The sequence below is a fragment of the Gavia stellata genome, chromosome Z (assembly GCF_030936135.1).
Source record: "Gavia stellata isolate bGavSte3 chromosome Z, bGavSte3.hap2, whole genome shotgun sequence".
NCBI classification, from domain to species: Eukaryota; Metazoa; Chordata; class Aves; order Gaviiformes; family Gaviidae; genus Gavia; species Gavia stellata.
The window spans coordinates 55,928,255-55,948,821 of record NC_082637.1 but is presented as its reverse complement, the minus strand read 5'-3'; the positions used below and the strand labels follow the sequence as shown (position 1 = coordinate 55,948,821).

The window sequence follows — 20,567 nt, the reverse complement described above, 5'->3', positions numbered from 1 at the left end:
ACGGCGGCGGGCGCTGCTTTACGGCCGCCGGCTGGCGGGGAGCGGCACCGCGCGTGAGGGCGGCTAGGGCGAGGGGAGCTTGCGGTACCCCGGCGCCGTGGCCCGTGGGTGGCAGGGGGGAGCGCCGGGCGGGCCGCGGCGGTGAGGGTGACCATCCCCGGGGGCCCCGTAGCTGAGCCCCCACCGCGGGTCCCCAGAGCTCCCGTGGGCCGCCGCGGCGCCCGGTTCGGGCCTGCTGGCTGCAGCCAGCGGGTTGGTGGCGCGGCCTGCTCAGCGCCCCGTTTTCCTCTGCCGGCGCGCAGGGAGGAGCTGGGAAACCGGAGAAGATGAGCGATACCGCACTGCTTCCAGGCGGTGATCGAGAGCGCCCCGAAGACTAATGCAGAAAATCAATAAGAACGTGGTCCTGGCGCTCCTGTCTCTGACCAGCCTGGTTTTCCTCCTCTTCCAGTTGTACTATTACAAGTTCTACCTATCGCAGAAGGTAAGAGTGAGCTGTCCTGCATAGGCTTGCTTTTGTGGAATAACCGAGTATAATGCCTACTTTCTTTACAGTCCTTTAGCAGCATTAATGCCACCCCCAAACTTCACTCATACAGCTAGCAATTCCTGTGGTATTGACATGAAGCGGCTAGGTAGCCCGAGCAAATTTCTGGTGTCAGGGGTACAGATTTCAGTTGTCAGCCTTATTCAAGCCATTATGTCAGCCAGAGGCATCCCATTAATTGTAAAATGGGATGCTGTTCGGTGTTCTTAGCTGCGGGTTTGAGCCACCAAGACTTTCATTCTTCACAAGCCTTCCTACTCTTTTTGTTAAGTGACTTATTGATAGTGAAGTCAAACCAAGCACTACTTTAGGGCTTATCTGAAGAAACAAGGAAGGCTTGGTTGCAGGTGTTTCAACAGTGGTATTTTTAAAAGAAAACCCAGCTTTTTCTGCAGTTTTCTTAGTGCTTTGTGATTCCGTGTTTGTAATTTTCTAGATGTCATAGATTAAATCCTGCTTTTATACCACCCGTGGAATGTTTAGCTGAGGTGTAATTTTCTGTAATGGAAAAAGAGGTAAATGTTACCATAAATTAAATACTCTGGTTTTTTGATGGCTGCATAGTTTACAGTTGCAATGCAGATTCAGCAAAGGAACTGCTTGCAACTGTATGCCTCAATTTTATTTTTACAGAAGAACCGCATAGGTATCATGTTTCCTGAGTTCATTTTCTTTTGGCGAGGACATTCTTAATAAATGCAGGCAGTCTTAGTGCTAGGTGGTACCACAACCTTTGACTTCCTTCTTATAGTTTCTGATTGTAAACAACAAGGCTGTGGATGAGAAATTCTTCATACTTTTGAAAAGCCAAAAGCTGAGCCATTAACCGCTTTGGCGTTATGTTACGAATATACTCTCTTTTAAATTTAATTCTCTAGGATTACTTCTGGAAAGACTGAGGCATAGTCCTGCTGTCTTTCCCCCAGTGGTATTTGCCTAACAGTGTGTTCGTCATCATCCTATCTTACATTTACTGGCACATTGACTTAGAAACCTGAGGCCTGATCATGCAATCATTGTATGTCTGTAAGTCCCTAAGGCTTGCGTTGTCCTTTCAAATACACTAAGCCAGAGCAGTTGTTTATGACTTCACATTCAGTACTGTAGTTGAGTGATCAGAGGCATAACCACAGCTGTAATTATAAATTGCTAACTGTATAAATGCCCCTGAATGTCCTGTTAAGAAATCCTGAGCAGGGATTCAACTGAAACTTACTTTTTTTTCCTTTTCTTTCTTCCTCCCCCTCCCCTTCTTTGGTTTTGATAGAATGGAGCAGTTTTTTCAAAAGTCAGAGGAAGCCAGTCAGGCCAAGACAGCACTAGATGGGTATGTACAATGTCATTTGTTCACACAGTTCTTCTGCAAGTGTTAGAGAACTCATGCAGAATTGCAAACTCCGGGTCCAGTTCTCTTTCATCTTCACTGGGTATTTTCTAGTATTAAGGACTAAGAGATGCTTTTTTCACTAAGTAAAGTTATGAAGTGTTTCAAAACATCAGTTTAAAATGGAGTTGAGAAACAGTTACAGCTTAACAGCCTTTGCTTGAACAGTCCTTAGTAGTGTTGTTAATATTTTAAGCAGCAGAACTTGTTCTGTCTGATAGAGAAGTTTTGATTCAGGCTTTTGTGTTCTTTCAGACTGAGTATTGAAAAGATTTGCTTATTTGACATGCAGCTCGTTTGATAGTCAGTAGCATGGTTAAAGAATCACATGGGCCTCGGGTCACAAAATACCTCTTTCCTTGCTCCAGTTGTTTAACCTGCTGCTCAGTGTTTTGTGTTACTTGCTTATGCTGGGTCATAAAGATCTTCACAAGCAGAAAAACGCTACATTTCAGCATTCACCAGTTGCTGTATTCTGATGTTCAGGAGCAGTGTTAGGAGTGCCATTACATACTTGAAATGGGATATTTTTTGTTGCGTCTTACTTAAGTTTTGCAGGATTGAGTGCAACCAAAACACCATGTTGGCCTCAGGGAATCAGAAGCTCAGTTATGATATTTGCAGTTAGCATTTGTTTGGAAACACTTTTACAGAAGACTTTTGTTAACAGATCTCCCCACGGAAGAATAGCACAGATGGTTAACGAGAACGATGCTCTGGGAGCTGGCAGCCTTTCGCTTTGGATGTAATATGATAATATTGCTAGTTAGCAAAATAGCCGTTTGAAGGCCTTGTTTCTGCTGAGCAAGAAGAAACATGCTCTGGTTAAGAGCTGTTCTTGGGAATAATCCAAACCACTGCTCTGTGGACTGCTTTCTTGTGCCAGGAATATCTCACTATTCTTGGAGGTGGCATCCCTTGGAACTACCTGTTAGTGTTAGGTGACACGGTTGCAGTGGACTTCCAGTCTACCAGTCTGTGGACAGAGTTCTTATTAAGCATTAACTTGATCTTACGGGACCATTAGTAACATAGCAAAATGCTCCACAGTCCTGACAGGGACCTGTTGCACTCCAAGCTTTCTTCAGAGTCCCTCTGTGATGAGTCCAAAACACTCTATTTGAATGCATTTCTCTTAGCTGCTTGACGTCATTGCCGTCTCTTTCTACCAATTATTTAAGTTTCAACTAAAAGCATCTGTTTCCCTGGAGAAGTGGTGGGGGGGGTTGGGGAGGAGAACCTGAGATATTTTTGCACAGATTTGCTTCCCGTTCATCAGTTTGATCTGATGGTTTTAGTTACAGAAATAATGCTAGCACATGACTTAACTTTCAGCTCCATATAGTTGAAATCACTAAGAGGGTGGCCTTGCCTCTGTCTGTACAGCACATATAGTGCTGCTGCCTACATTCTGTTTGTTGATCCACATTTGGTCTTCATTCACATTTTTATGCCTCTCTGAAGCCGAAGCCCTCTGCCAGAATTGGAGGTTGGCCTGTGGAGTCTGGTTGAATAGATGTAGCAGCTGGACAGGAGGAAGGTCAGAGCTTCAGTTAGACAGCCAGGGTCAGCTTGCTGAGCCAGTAGCTTGGGCAGTAGGCCATTGTTTTCCCTTATCACACGTCTTTTAGAAACCTTCAACTGTAATAGACATAAAGCCTGACAGTGCTGTTCTAAGCAAATTTTTTTTTTTCTGAGTAGAACAGCACTTTAAGTCATTAAATTTAACTGTTACAGTTAAATACATCAGCTACATTTTTAATAGCAGGGTGGCTATGATTGCTGTAAGTCTTCTGTGTGCCGTGGACATTTAAATGTACTTAATTACAATTCTTTACTGAGTGAAGTTAAGAAATCCTCTCACCAGACACAGGACCTTCTTGCTACAGCTTTTAACCCCTTATGCAATGGTGCCATGGTTGAGTGCTCTCGGTACACTAGTATCCAAAGACTGGATAGCACTCACTTCCTACCTTCTCACTGAATCACTCTTAATACACAGCAGACATCATGCTTGAGGTTTTGCGATGCTGTTTGGGAGAGGGTCAAAAGCCTTGTTGAAGTCAAGGTATGAACAGTGTCCATTGTTCTCGCCTTGTCCACAGACTTCTTCAAAGGCAGTCAGTGTGATTAGGTACGGTTTGCCTTTGGCTGGCTTTCCCAATCACATCCTTGTCCTTCACGTGCTTGGATGTGACTGGCCAGGGGCTTTTGCTCCAGAAGCTTCCTGGGGACTGAGATTAAGGTGACCAGTGTTCTCCAGATCCTCCTTTTTGAAAATGGCATGAGGTTTGCCTTTTCTCAGATTTGAGGAACAGCTCCTGACCACCATGGTCTTTCAAGATGTTGCAGAGCAGCCTCGGAATGACATCAGCCAGCTCGCTCAGCACCCACACGTGCATCGCATCTGATCCTATAATCTCTAGTTTATTCAAGTGCTTTCCAGCTCAGTCTAAAGCTGGAAGGAATCTACAGTTTGGCCTAGAGTCCATTCTCAAGTCTAGCACTCTAGACTTAGAATGCTTTAATTTGTAGAAAGTTCTAATTGAAGCTGAAAGATTTTTCCTCAAGTCTTAGAGACCTGGAAAGCCTGAGGCCAGCCTGTTCTTCTGAAAGAGAAAATTTCCATTTCCGCAATTGTTCATGGAAGTAAAGTGCACTCTCAGAAAGTGTATTGGAAGAGAAGATTTCCTTCTGTCAGTGGATTGTTTTTTTCCCTTCTGTCAAAGAGTTTTAATGTATTAACCTTTGTACACTTAAAGGTGGTTTTTCTGACTTCTAATTTTATCCTCTGTCAAACAGCACGTGGTTAGGAAGTTCCTAGGCTTAATATCCAGTCACAATATACAAGTGTATTTGATCGATCCTTTGATTCTGGGACTGGTTGATAAAGACATTGAAAAAATCAGAAGTTCTCCTGATGGTCCTAGTCCAGAATGCAAGTACTTCTGTGCTCCAAGAGACTTTACTACATTTGCACTACTGGAAAAAACATGGAAACATGAAGTAAGTGCCTTTTCTTCAGTTCAGATTTGTGTATTGTAACGCATTCAACTGTTATATGATTTTGTGACATAATGCTTTCATGTTTGTATTAAAGCCTCTGAATTAATTGTGTGGAAATCTCATAAAGGTATTGGTAGAGGAAACTAATTTTTTAAAGTAAAAGCTATCCAGGCACTAGCCTGGATACATTGAGCCATTCACAGATAACTAGAAGGTTTTAGAAGCTGTGTGCAATATTCATAAATGCTTGTAAGAGGCCACACCAAAAAGAAAAAGAGTAGGCTGTTAGAAAGGAAGAAGAAAAACCTTAAGCCTGTAACATAGGTATAGCCGTAATAAATCTCGAGTTTGGAGAGTTATCAAGGAGGAAATGCAGGTATTGATGTGACAAGGCCAGAAAGATACTCATAGGATGCTGGCTTACATTTCTTTTAGTACATCCTTGTACTTAACACCATTTTATTTTGTCACTTAGTGTATTGATGTCTCTGCTTTTCTTTGGTGTTCTGAGATTTTTAAATGGATGTGTTAAAAATAGCTGTGTAGCATGTGATGATGAATGACAAAACGGAATCCATGATTATTTCATCAATTAAGTGTCATCTGGAAATATTTATTAGATTAATTTATACAGACTAAAGATAACAGTGACAAACATCTTTTTTCTTCCTTTTTCTTCTTTTTTTTTCTTTTTTTTGAGAAAAAGCAGGAGACATTAAAATGGTCTGTGACTGTATTACTGAAGGAGTCCCACTCAAGTGAAGAGTGGTGGCACTCTGGATCTGATCAGGCAGTTGTTTTACCCATAGCTATAAAGGAATTAAAGAAACTGAATATAATGTTGTGTGGCAGCACACCAGTATAAATCCATCTCCTCATTCCTTTGTGGTTCATTGGTAATATCTGTAGCATCCAGAGGAGAAGCTGATATGCCTGTATAAAACACTTCAAGGCGGGTAGTTGAAAGGGTCTTCAGATACTGATTGGTTCTTTTCTTATCAGCCAGAATTTCATTCCGTTTTTCTGTGGAAGTATGAAAGCCTGCTACCTAATGCAATGTTCAGTGATTGGTGAGATTTAGACAAATATTTACGTACATAATAACAGAAGATTTTGCAGTAATTGTTTTTGTATTAGTGGTGTCATTATTCAAGGACTTACGAATGCCAAGTTTGGCACAAGAATAACTTCAGAGAGCAGTTTGAGGGTGCAGAGAAGGGTGCTATGGCAAGGAGCAAACCTAGTTCAAGCATGGCTTGCAACTTTTATTTGTTGTTTTATTAAATAATTTGAGGGACAAAATTCAAGACAAGGACATACAGTGTTTGGAATTGCTTGTGGTTGCTGATCTTCAAGGTCTTATAAAATTTCTAGTAGTTTGTTCTTAAGTCTGATTAGAAAAGGAAAATTGGGAATAAAGTCCGTTAATAAGCATTTAGCATTCAATTTTGGTTTCTCTAATCTTTAGCTTCTCTCTCTCTCTCTTTCTATCTCACCCTCTCTCTCATTTTCAGGTGGGCCTTTTTAGAACTGCTGAGAAAATGGGGTTCCAGTGGCTAAAGATTATAAACAAGGACCCCCGCTTGGACGGGATGGATGACTTGTCTGGGATTGAAATTCCCTTGCACTACATATTTAAACAGGCATCTCATGCCATTCATCTTGTGGTCTTCTATGAGAGGAGTGGTAATTATCTCTGGCATGGCCCCCTGAGGCTCAAGCAACATATGGACAGAAAGTTTGTGCCTTTCCGGAAACTTCACTTTGGTCGCTACCCTGGAGCGTATGAAAAGTGAGTTCAAAGCAGCGGAGGCAAAAAGCCATAGTGGCACTTCCAAAATAACTTCTTTCTTCTGTATATAAAATTACTCTCTTTCCTAAAGTCAGGTTCTAAAGTTTAGCTCATGTGTATAGTTCGGCCCTCAAAGTGCAGGTAAATTAAGGTATGAAGGTAAGTCCAATTCTATTTACCTCAAAACAAGAGCTTCCCACCATTTATAAATGAAGAACTACATTTTAGAGGAAGTTGCTGTACAACCAGGTCGAAGCAAGCAGAAAGATGAGAGAAGAAGTCGTCATGACTGAGGTTGAATGTACCAGAGTATCTTCTGCTAGAGTCAGTAGTTTACTGTTAATATATTTAAAAGTTTGAAAGCTGTTGATAGCCATCTGTGCTATCAACACGGGTGACGTAGTAGTGGCATGAGATTTAGTACTAGCTGATGCGTATTTGGTGTTCTTTCTATAATGTTATGTATCCAAAAGTTTAATACAGATATGGAGCATTAAATGAAAAGGGGAAGCAACACAAATCCATTCAGTAATAGTCCAAATAATCAGTGTTAAAGAACATGAATAAAGAGAGGTAAGATTTGTACCACAAAGATGTGTGCCAACCGTTGCATCTAACCCATGCACTTAATGGGCTGAGGGGGACTCTTTTCTTGCATAAAGGTTCGAATTCATGGTGTTATTTTTCCATAGTCTTATGCTTAAATTTTGCATTACATTGGTAAAGTTATTGTATATGTCTGACTTTTCTTACAACGCTTTCGGTAGGAGTATTTCAGGAAATACAGATCATGGCAAATCTTGTCACTGTTTTCAAAGCCAAGCACATACCACTAGCCTTTGAGAACAGTGTTCCTTTAGGGTATGCGCGTATGTCATAAATCAGAGAAAAACAGCTAAACATTTCACGGGTCAAAATAAATCTGTTTTTTTCCTTGAAAATGACCCCATTCTTTCTTCCTTTTAAAACATGGAATCTGTACTGGTTATGTGCGTAAACATTTGAAATCAACTGTGTAAGCTGTTAAATATCACATTTCATTCATTGGGAAGGCTGAACAGTTTTTAAATTTTAAATGCAAATAGCCTCAGTATGTGGTAAGATTTGGTTCTTAAGTGCATCCTGTACTTTAGTCAACCAAATAAATAGTCTGAATTTTCAAATGCACTGAACAACAACTCTGAACAAATTCAGTGCAAGTCACGAGTCAGTAAAGGAATCAGTGATCTGACAAACTAACTATGGGCTTTATAGGCATAGAATTTCTCTTTAAACAAAATTTGGAAGTGTATGGGGAATTTGTTGAAACTCTTGTTGCTCTTCTTTTATAATTGGTTTTGGGTGTATTTGGACAGAGGAATCCCTGCCAGTGGTATGCATTAAGATTTTAACCTGAGCTAGAGGAAAAAGTGGCTTGTAGTTTGTAGAGGAGTTGAATGGGGTAACGTATCATCTTTCTTTCCCTGCAGGCCTGAACTTCTGCTTGTTTCCATTGATGACTTAAAGGTTCAAATTCCAAAAAATCCATCTGGTTTTCTAGAGGAGATGTCACACTCTAGGTTTCTTGAATGTAGGTACAGAGAAGCTCGGGCTTTCTTTCAGGTTAGTGGTAATCAGGTAGTGTCTCTCAGATGTAAGGTACGTTTTCACTGATTGACCCAAACCTACAAACAGTTCATTGGTTTTTACCTAGATGGGACTGTTCGCAAACATAAAGCTAAATACAGCCTCTGAGATTCAATCCACAGATTTTAGTAAGTGGTAATAAAACTAAAACTGTAACTGAAAATCATGGTCTGTCTTTTTTAGTTGTGAGCGCATTTTTTTCATTTTCCAAAACTTTGAAAAGAAGAGGTGACCAACATGTCCATAGTTCTCACACATTGTTACCGTTAAATAGAGTTCATGTAAATAAGACAAAGATCTTGTGTATCTTTGTGGATGAAAATTTTCCTTATGGCAATTCTCAAAGTTCTGAGTAATATTTCATTTTATATTCTTTTGAACTGTGCGCTGCAGTTCCATGTTCCTAGTTTGGTTTCTTTGAAATGGTATATTCATTATGAAATTACTTACTTCATTGCTTTTTGACCACGTAAGCTAACGTTTTCACCACTACTTAAAGCATTATTTTTAGAATATTGCTACCTGATTTAGCAGATGGTAGAAAACTTTCTGCTGCAATATGGGGAGCATTTTGCCCTAACTTGAAAGGGGCAAAGATATAGAGTGGTCAAGAGTTACCACAGTTAAGACTGTGGAGTCAGAATCCGGTCACGGAATTTGAGCCATCTCTGATTTCATGGAAGGGGTAAAAAGACGACACTAGAGGTTCCATTCTTCAGACATTTGAGGTCTTGGGGAAGGGACTTCTCAGGGAAGGGAAGACCATCCTTGTTCAGTCTAGTAGGCTGTAGCTCCCCATACATGTAGCAGGACAGTTACTATACCCAAGAGTACCTGTGTGTTGTCATTTCACCTGTAAAGGACAGAAATTGTGAGCATGCTCCACTCTAGCTCTAAAACCTCCAGGCAGTAATCACCACAGGCAGAGAAAATGTGCCCCAGAAGGTATATTGAACTTTGGTGGAGCTTTAGTATTGAAATAAGCAGCTGGCATCTGTTTTGAAAAGTAAGTATTCATTTCAGCTGTCTGTTGCCCAAGAGCTCTTCATGAAATCGGTTGTGAAGCTGAGTGGTGCATTATTCCTGTGTTTGATTTGGTAATGTTTGCCCAGACTGCCGTGTTAGTTTTAGCTTCGCATTACAGAGGATCTTGCCACAGTTGTACCTGGAAGATGGGCATGATTTTCTGTTTACATCGTTTCTACTATATGGCAGAAGTTGTCAACATCCAGTTATAACACTTGGTGGCGCCAAATAAACTCGTGCTGGAAGCACTTTCATTCTGTCCCTGTTTTCCCGTGGACTGTAGGTATTGGCTTCAGCGTGTGCAGCGCTAGGGTTCATCTGTGTTGTTCCCAAGTGCTGAGAATCAGTGTCTAATAGATATATCCTTATTCTAATTTACTGTGACTTTACATTCTGCTAGTTTGGAAAAAATGAAGATTGATGTTTCAGAGTTTAAACTTTAACTTGTCATTCTAGTGCATGTTCTGAAACTGGGCTGTATGTGTGAAAACAGATACTGCCCAGATATTAGTTAAGTAAATTTTTAAAGGTCATTTTTTCTTAGGACACTGAAAAATGAAGGGGCAAGTTTGCCCTCTGACAATAGCTTGCTTATTCTTCCTTTGCCTTCCAGCTGTATCCTGATGATGCTTCTGTTGATGCAGTGGAGTTTAGAAAAAAAGCAAAATCCTTACTCCATCTGGCTGCCCTGACACTGAATAACTTAGGAGTAAAGTTCTGGCTGAGCAGTGGAACATGCCTTGGTATTTGTGTTATGTTGCATTTTGAAACTTACTGGAAATCTTAAGTTTCATCCTCTATTGCTTGTGATATCAGCTGAGGTTAGCAGCTAAATGTACCATGTTGGAAGGTAATATGTGGCATTAGCTGTATTGAAATAGGCTTTTTTGCTGCTGACAAAATGCTTTTTCTTTAGAAACTTGAGCCTTGGAGATACTGAGCAAATTTCCAGTGAAGCATTTAATGTTGTTAGCAATTATCTCTGTTCTATTGATCACTGCTTAGAAAGTAATCAGCAGTTCCCTAAATTGTGTGGCTTAGAATTTACTGAAATGCTGGTTGGAAAACACAGTGATGGGCATGTATTTCTGCTGTCCAGGTGGACTCTCACCTGATTTTTCTTCCCATGCAATTTGGTGTTTGTCACTGACTTTTAAAATACAGTTTACATTTATTTATTTGTTTCAAAACATCATTTTAATAAAATGTCAGCCTATTAGAGTAGGTACTGCAAGTTTTCAATTCTGCTGAAGATGGAAGGTAGTGTCTTATCACTGGTAAAGATTCTTTTATTATTGAAATAGTTTTTGAAAACTCATGTGTGTGTACATTTGAACTGAACAAATACAATTTTCTGAATGAACAGTTACTAAAAGCTGCTTTATTGAAACAGACAAAAGGGTGTACCACTTCTTGTCTTACTGTTTCACAGTGGTGCTTGAAAGATGATTAACATCTCACATACTAATTAAAATAATAGTTTCAAATTAAAAGCACAGCTGTAGCCATACAGCTGTTCATTGCTGATTAGATTTGGGCCCAGATAAAGAATATTTTTCTTTAAAGACATTTAGATTAGAAAACTGAAGATATTTTATCGTTGAAAGAGTTAGTGTTTTCTCTCTCATTCTTGGCTTTCTGGAGGAAAGAGCTGACTATTAAGTGAAGTAATATTTGTTTTCTTGGATGTGGTTCATTTCATACTAGAGAAAGGCAGAAGTCTTGTTTAGGGCCTCATGCAAAGATCTCTGCCTGGTGACCTTATGGCAGTTCATTTTTATGTTGTTTTTGTTCTATTGATATATTTCTCATGTTTCTGAATTTACTAGTTTGGGTTTTCCTTTTTTTTTTTTTTTCCTCTCAGGCTGGTATAGACAGTGCAATGTCATTCCTCACAGCAAAGATGTGGATTTGGGAGTCTTTATAAGGGACTACAAAGCAGATATCATTCCAGCCTTTCAGAAAGCAGGGTTGCCACTGAAGCACAAATTTGGCAAGGTACATAGATAATGAACAATTTGCTTCATGTGTCTTTCTGTATGTTTGTAAGTTGGAGTACAGCTGCAGATCACATATGTAGAAGTGGGTATCTGAAGTCTCCTTGGCAGATATTTACTCATTAGCATTTTACCTAAACATATAATCTTGTTGATTTTTGTGTGTTCTCTTGGACAGTGTGTGAGAAAACATCTTTCTTAATAGCTTCAGCCCTGTTTGGGGAGTCTGAATTCCACCTCAGAAGAAGTTTTTAGTAAGTTTAAAGGGGTCTAATCTGTGTCAGTGGTGCTAGGCAAACTTAAGAATCTAGGTAGAATTTAGTTGTTGAGATTGGATGGGCCTCATCATACAGGAGGATCGGTGACAGCTCTGAGATTATCTGTAGCCCTGTATGTAAAACTAGCAGAAAGGGAAGGATGGCTTGAGGTGGCCACTGGGCTTGGATGTTATGAGCTTATGTGGATCTTTATTTAGCTTTTTCAGAGTGTGGGCGGCAGAATGGTAGAGAGAAGAAACAAAATTACAGGAATATGAAGGTTCAGTCACAGTTCAAGTAATAGATCATTATTAGTGCTAGTGAGTTTTTTATCATAGAGGAAGTGTGTTAAATGAAGACACCTACTAATCATGTGTTTATTCACTGAGATTATTTTGCTTGTGGCAGAGCACAAGGAGATGATGCTGAAACTTTTGGGGCTAAAGGGAGGAAAGAGAAGGTAGTCCTGCTGAGGTGCAGAAAATTTCCAATGCTCTCAAGGCATCAAAAAAAAATAATTGCAGAATTAGTGTATTTTCTTCAGTTAGGATAAGAGTCACTCTGCATACCTGACCAAAATAAATTTGTTTTCTGGAACCTGCTGACCTAAGTAGCCTTGTATTTTTATAAGTATATACACTGTGTATTTTTGTTTTGCAGGTAGAAGACAGCTTGGAACTCTCTTTCCAGGGAGAAGATGATGTGAAACTTGATATTTTTTTCTTCTATGAAGAGGATGACCACATATGGAATGGAGGAACTCAGGCCAAATCGGGCAAGAAATTTAAGTATGAACTGGATTTGTACCTCTAATAAGAAAGAAATTGAACAAGTCAGTGTTTATTGCTGGCATTCTGTGTGTTGCCTGGCAAAGTCTGTGCCCTTTGTGGGAAAGGCAGTTATCAGAGGAGAATCAGTGGAAATTTTGCACTTTGAGACCAGATAAGTAGAAAGAGAACAGTACTACGCCTTACTAGAGAGATGCTGGGCTTGTCAAATGTAAATTCTCTCACAAAATGAAAAGCAGTGCTGGCATGTCATGGAGCAAGCAGATCTTACCTGGACTGTGACAAGCTCTGAATTAAATAAACAGCTAAGATGAGAAAGAAGTCTCTAAAACTGTGTTTGTTGCACAAACTAATTTTGCAGTAAAAAATGAATCCTTAAGCATCTGTCTCAATGACGGAACGTTATAGTAGAAAGCCTCAACTGCCCTTGCAAAGTAAACCCCATAGTTTTGGATTTTGTGGTAATGATTTGGAGTAGTTTGACTGTAATGTTGTGACAGCAATGCAGATGACTACTGCAGACCTTGTTTGTTTTTCATGTTCTGAAAATGGAATTTTAATAGGATCTCACATTTCTTGCTTCATACCTTTCAGCATTAAATCAGCAAATAAATACAAGAGCTTCCTACTCAGCAAACTGAATATAGGTTTTGATAATTAGATTTGATTCTTTCCATCACCCACCTTAACTCAGAAAGAGACAGTTGTAGAGTAACTGAAATCCTTGTTGAATTCTATAGGTTTTCATTATGTTTCGTATCTTGCCTGAACTGCATTTGCTTATATTTAGCTAATGGGAACTTAGTAAACACTATCATTCAGATGGTCATAATGTCTGAGTCCTTGTCTTACTTATCTTTGTTCTGAAATGATAAACAAAGATTGGGAAAGATATTTTGATGACCAGAGTCAAAAGGCACACTTACAAATAGACTAAAGGAAGAGTTCTTGGAATATTCCCACAGAAAATGTGGTACGTTGCAGAGTGGTTTTCATATAATACAGCAATAATTTTACAGTTTTCCAAAGTAGGTTAATGTCTGGTTTTCCATACAAGATTTTGGAGGATTTTGTGTGATGCATTCTGAGGAGGAAGCTGACCAATAAATTCCTTTCCTTTTCTTTGTGTTTCTGTTGTGTCTAAATTGCAATAGGTGTTTCCATGCCAGTGGAGCTCACATGCTCTTTCAAAATTCCGTTGTAGCATCAGACCTTGTATACTTGAGAGCTGGGTTTTTCCCCCCTTTGATATGACTGGTCTAATGCATGAGAATAGAAGGTAGATGTGAACCTGTGCTATGTTCCAGCTCCTGTATGCTAGGATATTACAGCTCTTTTGTAACTCCAGCTTTCATAAAACACTTGCCTTTTCTTGTAGCCTAGTACTTATTTTTGGTGGTAATTTTTTTCAAAGTTTACAAACATGGCTTTCTAGTTCAATAAGAACTAATTTTCTTAGATGTAGTAACGTTAAGGAAGCCTCCAATTCTGAACTGGTGTTTCTTAGGCATAGTTTACTGTACTTAATCCATACAGAAAAGGAGCAAGAAAACTGCTTGTTTACCATGATAAAGGCCCCAAGCCCTGACAGAACATGGCTGTTCAGAATGCTTAGCCAAATAATTCCAGATATTTATTACTCCAAGTACCTTCTCAGAGAAAAAAAGTCACAGCTTTTTAGCTCCGAGACGTAATGATTTAGCATGCTTGATCTGAATGCCTGCAACACCAGAATGACCCTCAATTTCATTAGTCTTCAGCCCTTGCAAAATTTTGAGGGAAGGTAAAGTGAGGAGGTCAGTCAAAAGAGAAGTGATTGTTTAATCATACTGAATCCTAAATCCACTTAAATTTTAAAGGTATCTCACCAGCTGTTTACGTGGTGTCAGAAGAGATACTGGTTGCTACTAGATCATCACAGATAAGGGTGGGAGTTCTGTTCCAAGATATTTATGTTTTTAAAAATGAAGGGTAAAAGATGTTTTCCTCAGAGATCTAAATATTTGCATAGGCATACTTTCTATACATCTTGTTAAATAATAGTGTGAAGAATGAAAGTATTTCTCAAACATATTTTTCATTAGTCATTTGTAGTCTCTGTTTTCTTGGAGGGCTGGTTTCTAAACCTTGCAAGTCTGGCTTGTATGGTTTGCATTTTCATGTACACAAATACTTCCTGAACATTGCAGACACAAGCGTGTACATCCTTCTCATCTTGTCTTGGAGTTACAGCAATTGAGAGCTCCCATTTGTTTACAAAATTAATGCCAGACAGTTGCATTCTTCAGCAGAGAATAAGTATTTACAAAAACTGAATCTGGTAATCAAATCTGTACTGTATGCTTTAATCCTTAAAATGAATTAATTCTGTAGGTTCTTAACATAGAGGACTTTGTGTAGGTGTAAAATCTTTTCAGTACTTTTATGTCCAAAGATTGATGAGACTGAAATTGGAAGAAAACATGGCGAGTGTGTATGTACAAGAGTATGTAGACTTATCCCAGCCACTTGGAATGAGCAAACAGTGAGCAAGGATTCCAGTAGTGTGAAGCATCACTGAAAGCTACATTTTTTGCCAGTGAATGTAAACATTTGATTTTAATAATAGTTAAGTAATTATTTTGGTGAAATTTCCAACTGACTTTTTAGTTTGTAGATTAGTTTATTTAAATTATCCATTGGTTCTCCTTAGAATTATTATACAGAGTTCACTCTCTGGAGGATATATTATTTCAGTGGTTTGCTGTTAGCTTTTGCATATGCACACCCACTGCAGCTCTGGTAGATGAATGATTTCCTGGTTAATAACAGCTAAATAGCTATTTGATGATTATAGATCCACCAATAAATTTTGTTTACCTTGTTTTCCCCTTGGTAGCTGGCATTTTTTTGCTTTTTGGTTTAGTTTAGAGCTAATCAGTAGTCTGGATATATATTGAAAAGTGCTTGATAACGTTCTTCTCTCCCTCCATTTAAGGCATAGAAGCAAGGTGGTTTTATTTTCTGAAACTGTTTGCTCAGCGCTTAGAAATAAAATTAACTTTATGCTTAGAGGAACACGTGGGGTTTCCAATTCATGCAAATGCACAAATCTTTTAACCTTCTTTTTCAAAAGGTCTGAGTGCTTATGGTTTCATTTTAACCTGTGAAAAGGAATTTTAAGATCACTTTTCTCCTATGGAAGAATTCACAGCTTCAGAAGCGGAAGTGATCCTCTGCAGGAATAGTACATAGTTTTTAGTATTTACTTGTTTAACACACCCACTGACACTGGGCTCCTATAGGATGTCATTCTGATCAAACTGTGAAATTTACCTGTGAACTTCCACTGGTGTAAGCATACTTACAAGTAGGTCTTCTGTTGGCCTGTCTACAGAAAAAAAACAGGTACAGAACAAGCTCAAGTTTGGTAGAAAAAATTATTTTTAAAATTTGAATGGGCCACAGTTTCAGAAAGTACAGGCTGGCAGCTGTATCTTAATTCTTTGCAGCTGCTTCAAGTCTGGCACCATGTTTAAACATGGATACTGAAGGGGAATTGCATGCTTTGATTGGTAAGATTGAAGAAAGGTAAAAACTTACTTTTAAAAAAGGCCTGACTCATAATAAAATATTTAATGCTGCTTTTCTCAAAATCTCCCCTACCCAATAACATGTATCATCCTCTTGACACCCTGCTAAATGAGGTAACTGTTAAATCCAGTTTGTAAGTGGAAAGGTAGAGACAGGGACTAAGTCATTTCCTATAGGTGGCAGAATGATGTGGGAATAAGCAGCAAAAGGATTAGAAACACTTCTTCCTAAGAACATGTGGCAAATGTTAACCAGTTACTGTTGATAATAACACCCTGTCCAGTACATAAATAATATTTCATAGATAGGAAGCTATGAAATAAGAAAAAAAAATTACAAATGTAACATGGCCACTTGCTGCCGTTGCTTGCTTTCTCCATGAACTTATTTAGAGGTGTATTTCAGTCTTCTGCCAGTGACTATGTTCTTTTGTTATGACACAGGTATCTCTTTCCAAAGTTTACTCTGTGTTGGACTGAATTTGTAGAACTCAAGGTGCACGTGCCCTGTGAAACCCGTCAGTATGTTGAAGCTAACTATGGCCCAGACTGGAAGGTTCCTGTGAAGACGTGGGACTGGAAGAGCTCACCATCCAACGTGCAGTATAATGGTGTCTGGCCGGTTGATGAATGGGATGATGTCATTCAAATCTACTGACCACCTGACTGCTAATAGAGCATGCCAGTTGTCCCTGAAACTGTCAGTTTGTAATTTCCTATTTCCCAAAGGCATCAAGATCTGTTCCTTTTGTAACTTCTCATCTGTTTCCTAAGGAGACATTTACTTTTTTTGCTTAACAGGTATTTTTTCACCTTCATCATGTATTTTGCAGGTGGTTAAAGGGAAAGATTAAAGGCAGGACGTGGCAACTGAAGAGAAGGGAAGCTGAAAGAAAAGCTGCACAAAGGGAGTAGAGAAGAAATGTTGCAGTAAACTTACGGGAAGTTGACTACTTAAATGTAAACTGTGGCCAGGTGACTTAGACTTGCCTGGGATCATCAAAACTTGGGACTGTTGACTTCTCAAGCTTATAGAGAGGGATAGGATAGAAAAATCCCAGAGAAGTTCCTGTTTTTTCAGAGGAGATCCTGTGAATATTCAGCTCTGAAACAGCAGAGTTATGAGTACCTCAAATGCGCTTGATTTGAGACTGATATATCCTTACAATATGTAACAGTTTGCTCTTGGGAGTGGAATCTTTCTCTTACACAGAACCCATGTGACCCACCTGCTTTACATGTAGGAGGTATTGGGTAACGCTGTAATACTAAATGAACAGAAGGAGAAACTATCCACGTCGGAGATCTTCCAATAACAGTTAGGTTTTTTGTGAACTAACCACTGCATGTCAGACAATGTTACCTGCTTTTTTTTTCTTTTTTATTTTTAAGAACATGAAGGTATATGCCACGGGGATGTCTTTCCCATGAAAAAAAAAAAATTCTGGTTTTGATGTCCCAACTAGTGTGTTCTCCATGTAGAAGTTTTGACTAGATTTTAGAAAATTATAGGCATCCCTGCTTTCTTACAAGTAGATAGAAATGGAGGTATTCATAGTTTTCTGTTCAACGTGGGCTCACAGAACAGAGATCTCGGAGAATCACAGCTCTTTTCTCTAAGTGTAAGCAGAAGTGTGTACAAAAACCAACTGTGCCATCAAATTTGCAGTAGCATAATTGCAACTGAAGTGTTAGTGTAACGTTAGGCTTTGGATGGGAAGAAAGTGGAAGCCTGACAACTCTCTCCTCCTGCTTCTGCTTGTGCTTTTGGTCAATGAAGTAAGCTTTGTTCTTCCATATTTTGGAGAGGGATAATAGCTTTCATATGAACATGTGTGTCCAAGTTTGTTCCAGTCCTGCTGTGCAGAGAAGACAAGGGCACCAGAGCTGCTAGTGAATTACGACTAATATATGGTACAGACACAGGAGTACTTGTGAACCAGTGTCAAGGTACTGAATGGAGCTCATGTTTACTTGCAAGAAACCTGTGTCCATTCTTACCTTGCTAAGGCAGAAAGGCTACATATGAGTTGCAGCTTTTCCACCTTTCACTGGGTAGATAGAGGTAGGTTGAGTCTGTGGTTTGCGTTCTGTTGATCTGCAGTTTTCAGCTGTGTATTTAAATGGGTACAGTTCTGTAGAGATGAAATAGCTACTGTTGTGCGGGAATTTAACTACTGTACCATTCCAGGTGCACTCTGGGGCATCCTTGCTGTTTTTGTCCTGGAGTGTGCTGCATGCTTTTTTCCTGCCAATACTCTCAGTTCCAGCGGTCTCCTGCCACCAAAGCACGGGAATAAATTATTCAGCTTCTGGCAATAACTTGTCATGCTGGTTCTTCAGTTGGTATGGTAACTTTGTTAGCTTTGCCTAATTAAGATGAGAGAGATGTAAAATCCTGCTAATGCCATTTACTCGGTAAAGTAAACATTACATCATAAGGAATAATTTCTCAGGTAGAATTTTTTGTATTTTTTCCTTAAAATGAAAAAAGCCAATGTCTTTTTTTTCATGTTCAGAACTCTGTTGTTGTGAACTTCTTTGTTTAGTAACGTACAATAAGCCTATAAGTTTTTCAAATGTGATAGATGTTTAAGAGTGAAAGAAAAGATACTATCAGAAAATTACAATCTTCTCAAATTTGTGACTTTGTATTTGTAGATGGAAAGACTGATGGAAAAAAATGCATGTCCCTGAAAGGGAGGATGTCTTAAATAGTTGATTATACCCGTAAGTTGTTCTTCAGGATAAAATATTTTCTCTTCAGAAGATACAAGTGTATATTTAACACTGATTAAAAGAAGGAGAGTCTAAATTGCAACTCAATATGTTGTTTCATCCTTTGTTTTGTCATCCTGGGCAGCATTTAACACACTTCATTGCAGTTACCGTGACATAACACACAGAAAAAATTTGAACTGTTTCTTACACTGCTTATTGACTGTCTGTCTTGAGCTTTTATTTTTTAATAAACATACATGGACACAACAAAGATAATTGGAATAAAGCAGGTGCCCAGATGTAGAGAGAAGGATTGTGCAATTGCACAAACACATTGCACTTCTGCAGGTCTCCTGTCGTGCTTTGTGCAGTGCCCTGACCGCAGATTTCCTGCTTGTAGTATTGTGTCCCAAGGAGCGGTGTAAACATCACAGAACTGGTGCTCTTCAAAGGCGTGCCGTGAGGCTGAAGTGTTACCATTCCCCATGGAAACACCCAGGCTTAGGCATTTGTTTCCTTTTAGGTTCTGCTGAATTGCCTCATCTGAAATGGATTCTTGATTCTGTGTTCCCTTCCTAACTACCTTAATTTTGAAAGTACTCTGGAGATGAGGGCAATTTCTAAATTCTTTTAATGGCATGAAGTTAAGGTCTTAAGCAACAACATGCAAAGTACCTTGAGTTTCATGTAGCCAACAAAGCACATTACATGTGTGTAACTATTAAAGATAGCAGAGCCTATTCAAGGAATGGCCATGAGCAGAGGAGAGGTTAGTGAGTTGTTCAAAGCTCCAGAATAACTGCAAAGAAAGATTGAAGAAATAGTTTTGCCTGAAGAGAATGGACTATAAAAAGCCATTTTCAAAAGCTGTCAAAGATGGTTACAAAAAGGAATGGATGTATGTGCTCCCTTTCCATGATTGGTAGGAAATAGAAGTAAATGGGAGGAACGCAAATTGAGGTCACCTGAGTAGAACATTGGAGATTTTACATGTGGAAATGTGTGAAGCCTTTGGCTTTGGGGGGTCTCTGAGAACATATCGGAAAATGTCAGCCAAGACTGACTGTAGTTAAGGATTGACTGTAGTTAATCCTACATTCTAGCTGGAGGGAGTTTCTACTTCTGTGATTGTGTAGCAGTTTTCAGTGACTTTCTGCTTTACAAAATCAAAATTGGAATCCTTGTTTGTATATGAGCTTAAGAAAAGTTGTGTTTCTAGAATCAGATACGAGAGCTCATACTGGCAGTGATAGTGAATTGCCACCCCACTGTGGAAATGATAGGAAACTGTAGCATCTTGAACACTTGGAAAATGTGATTGTTTACAACAAGAGTGCAATGCAGCTTTTCCGAAGGATATGTCTGAGCCAAACTGAGGCTGTAGAACAATCTTGTAATTCCTGCACAGAACAGACGATGCTTGGCCATGCAGGGCAGTGAGCATCTGAGGGAGATGCCGAGGCTTTTGATCTGTCCGTGAGGAACCTTCTGATAGAAGAAGGGCCTGTGTATGTTCCACCCCACTTCTCTTTTAAAGTCAGAAATGGAAGGTAGACAAAACTGTGATGATACAGATAGGAGAAAGTCCTGAAAATACGGTCTAGTCTTTCTCTGCTGTCCAAATGAAAAAGTGTTAGCTGATTTTGTTATGCCCTTCCCCATGAAATGGAGTCTGGAAGAGGCTGGTTCCCAGTGTTAAAAACAAACAGTTTGCATCCTTTCCTGCTTTAGAATTCTCTCCTCTCATCATAAGTCTTTAAGTCTGTCAACTCAAGAGAAAAACAGTCTCTGCTTTGCACTGTCAGTTGGAATTGTTTGTTTTGCACAGATGAATGAGATGTTAAAGGAGTA

The 20,567-nt window shown here is 39.3% G+C and overlaps 1 protein-coding gene across 2 annotated transcripts; it reads left to right on the top strand.

Annotated features, from left to right (window-relative positions):
• The first annotated feature begins 286 nt into the window (after positions 1-286).
• Positions 287-18,804, top strand: FKTN (fukutin). 2 transcript variants are annotated; one of them, XM_059833442.1, is made up of 10 exons: positions 287-484; positions 1,815-1,874; positions 4,734-4,937; positions 6,452-6,729; positions 8,199-8,331; positions 9,995-10,124; positions 11,246-11,379; positions 12,296-12,438; positions 14,053-14,068; positions 16,440-16,523. In XM_059833442.1, the coding sequence occupies exons 1-10, from the start codon at positions 380-382 to the stop codon at positions 16,473-16,475; spliced, it is 1,239 nt and encodes a 412-aa protein (XP_059689425.1). In that variant the 5' UTR covers positions 287-379; the 3' UTR covers positions 16,476-16,523. The 2 variants fall into 2 exon arrangements, with proteins under 2 accessions (XP_059689425.1, XP_009813525.2); XM_009815223.2 differs by lacking the exon at positions 14,053-14,068 and having other exon boundaries at positions 12,296-12,423; positions 16,440-18,804.
• The last annotated feature ends 1,763 nt before the right edge of the window (positions 18,805-20,567 follow it).

Coding starts and splice junctions, on each gene's coding strand:
- FKTN (XM_009815223.2), top strand. CDS start 380: ATGCAGAAAATCAATAAGAACGTGGTCCTGGCGCTCCTGTCTCTGACC. Junction 10,125..11,245: donor GAGCAGTGGAACATGCCTTG/GTATTTGTGTTA, acceptor TTTTCCTCTCAG/GCTGGTATAGACAGTGCAAT. Junction 12,424..16,439: donor AAATCGGGCAAGAAATTTAA/GTATGAACTGGA, acceptor GTTATGACACAG/GTATCTCTTTCCAAAGTTTA.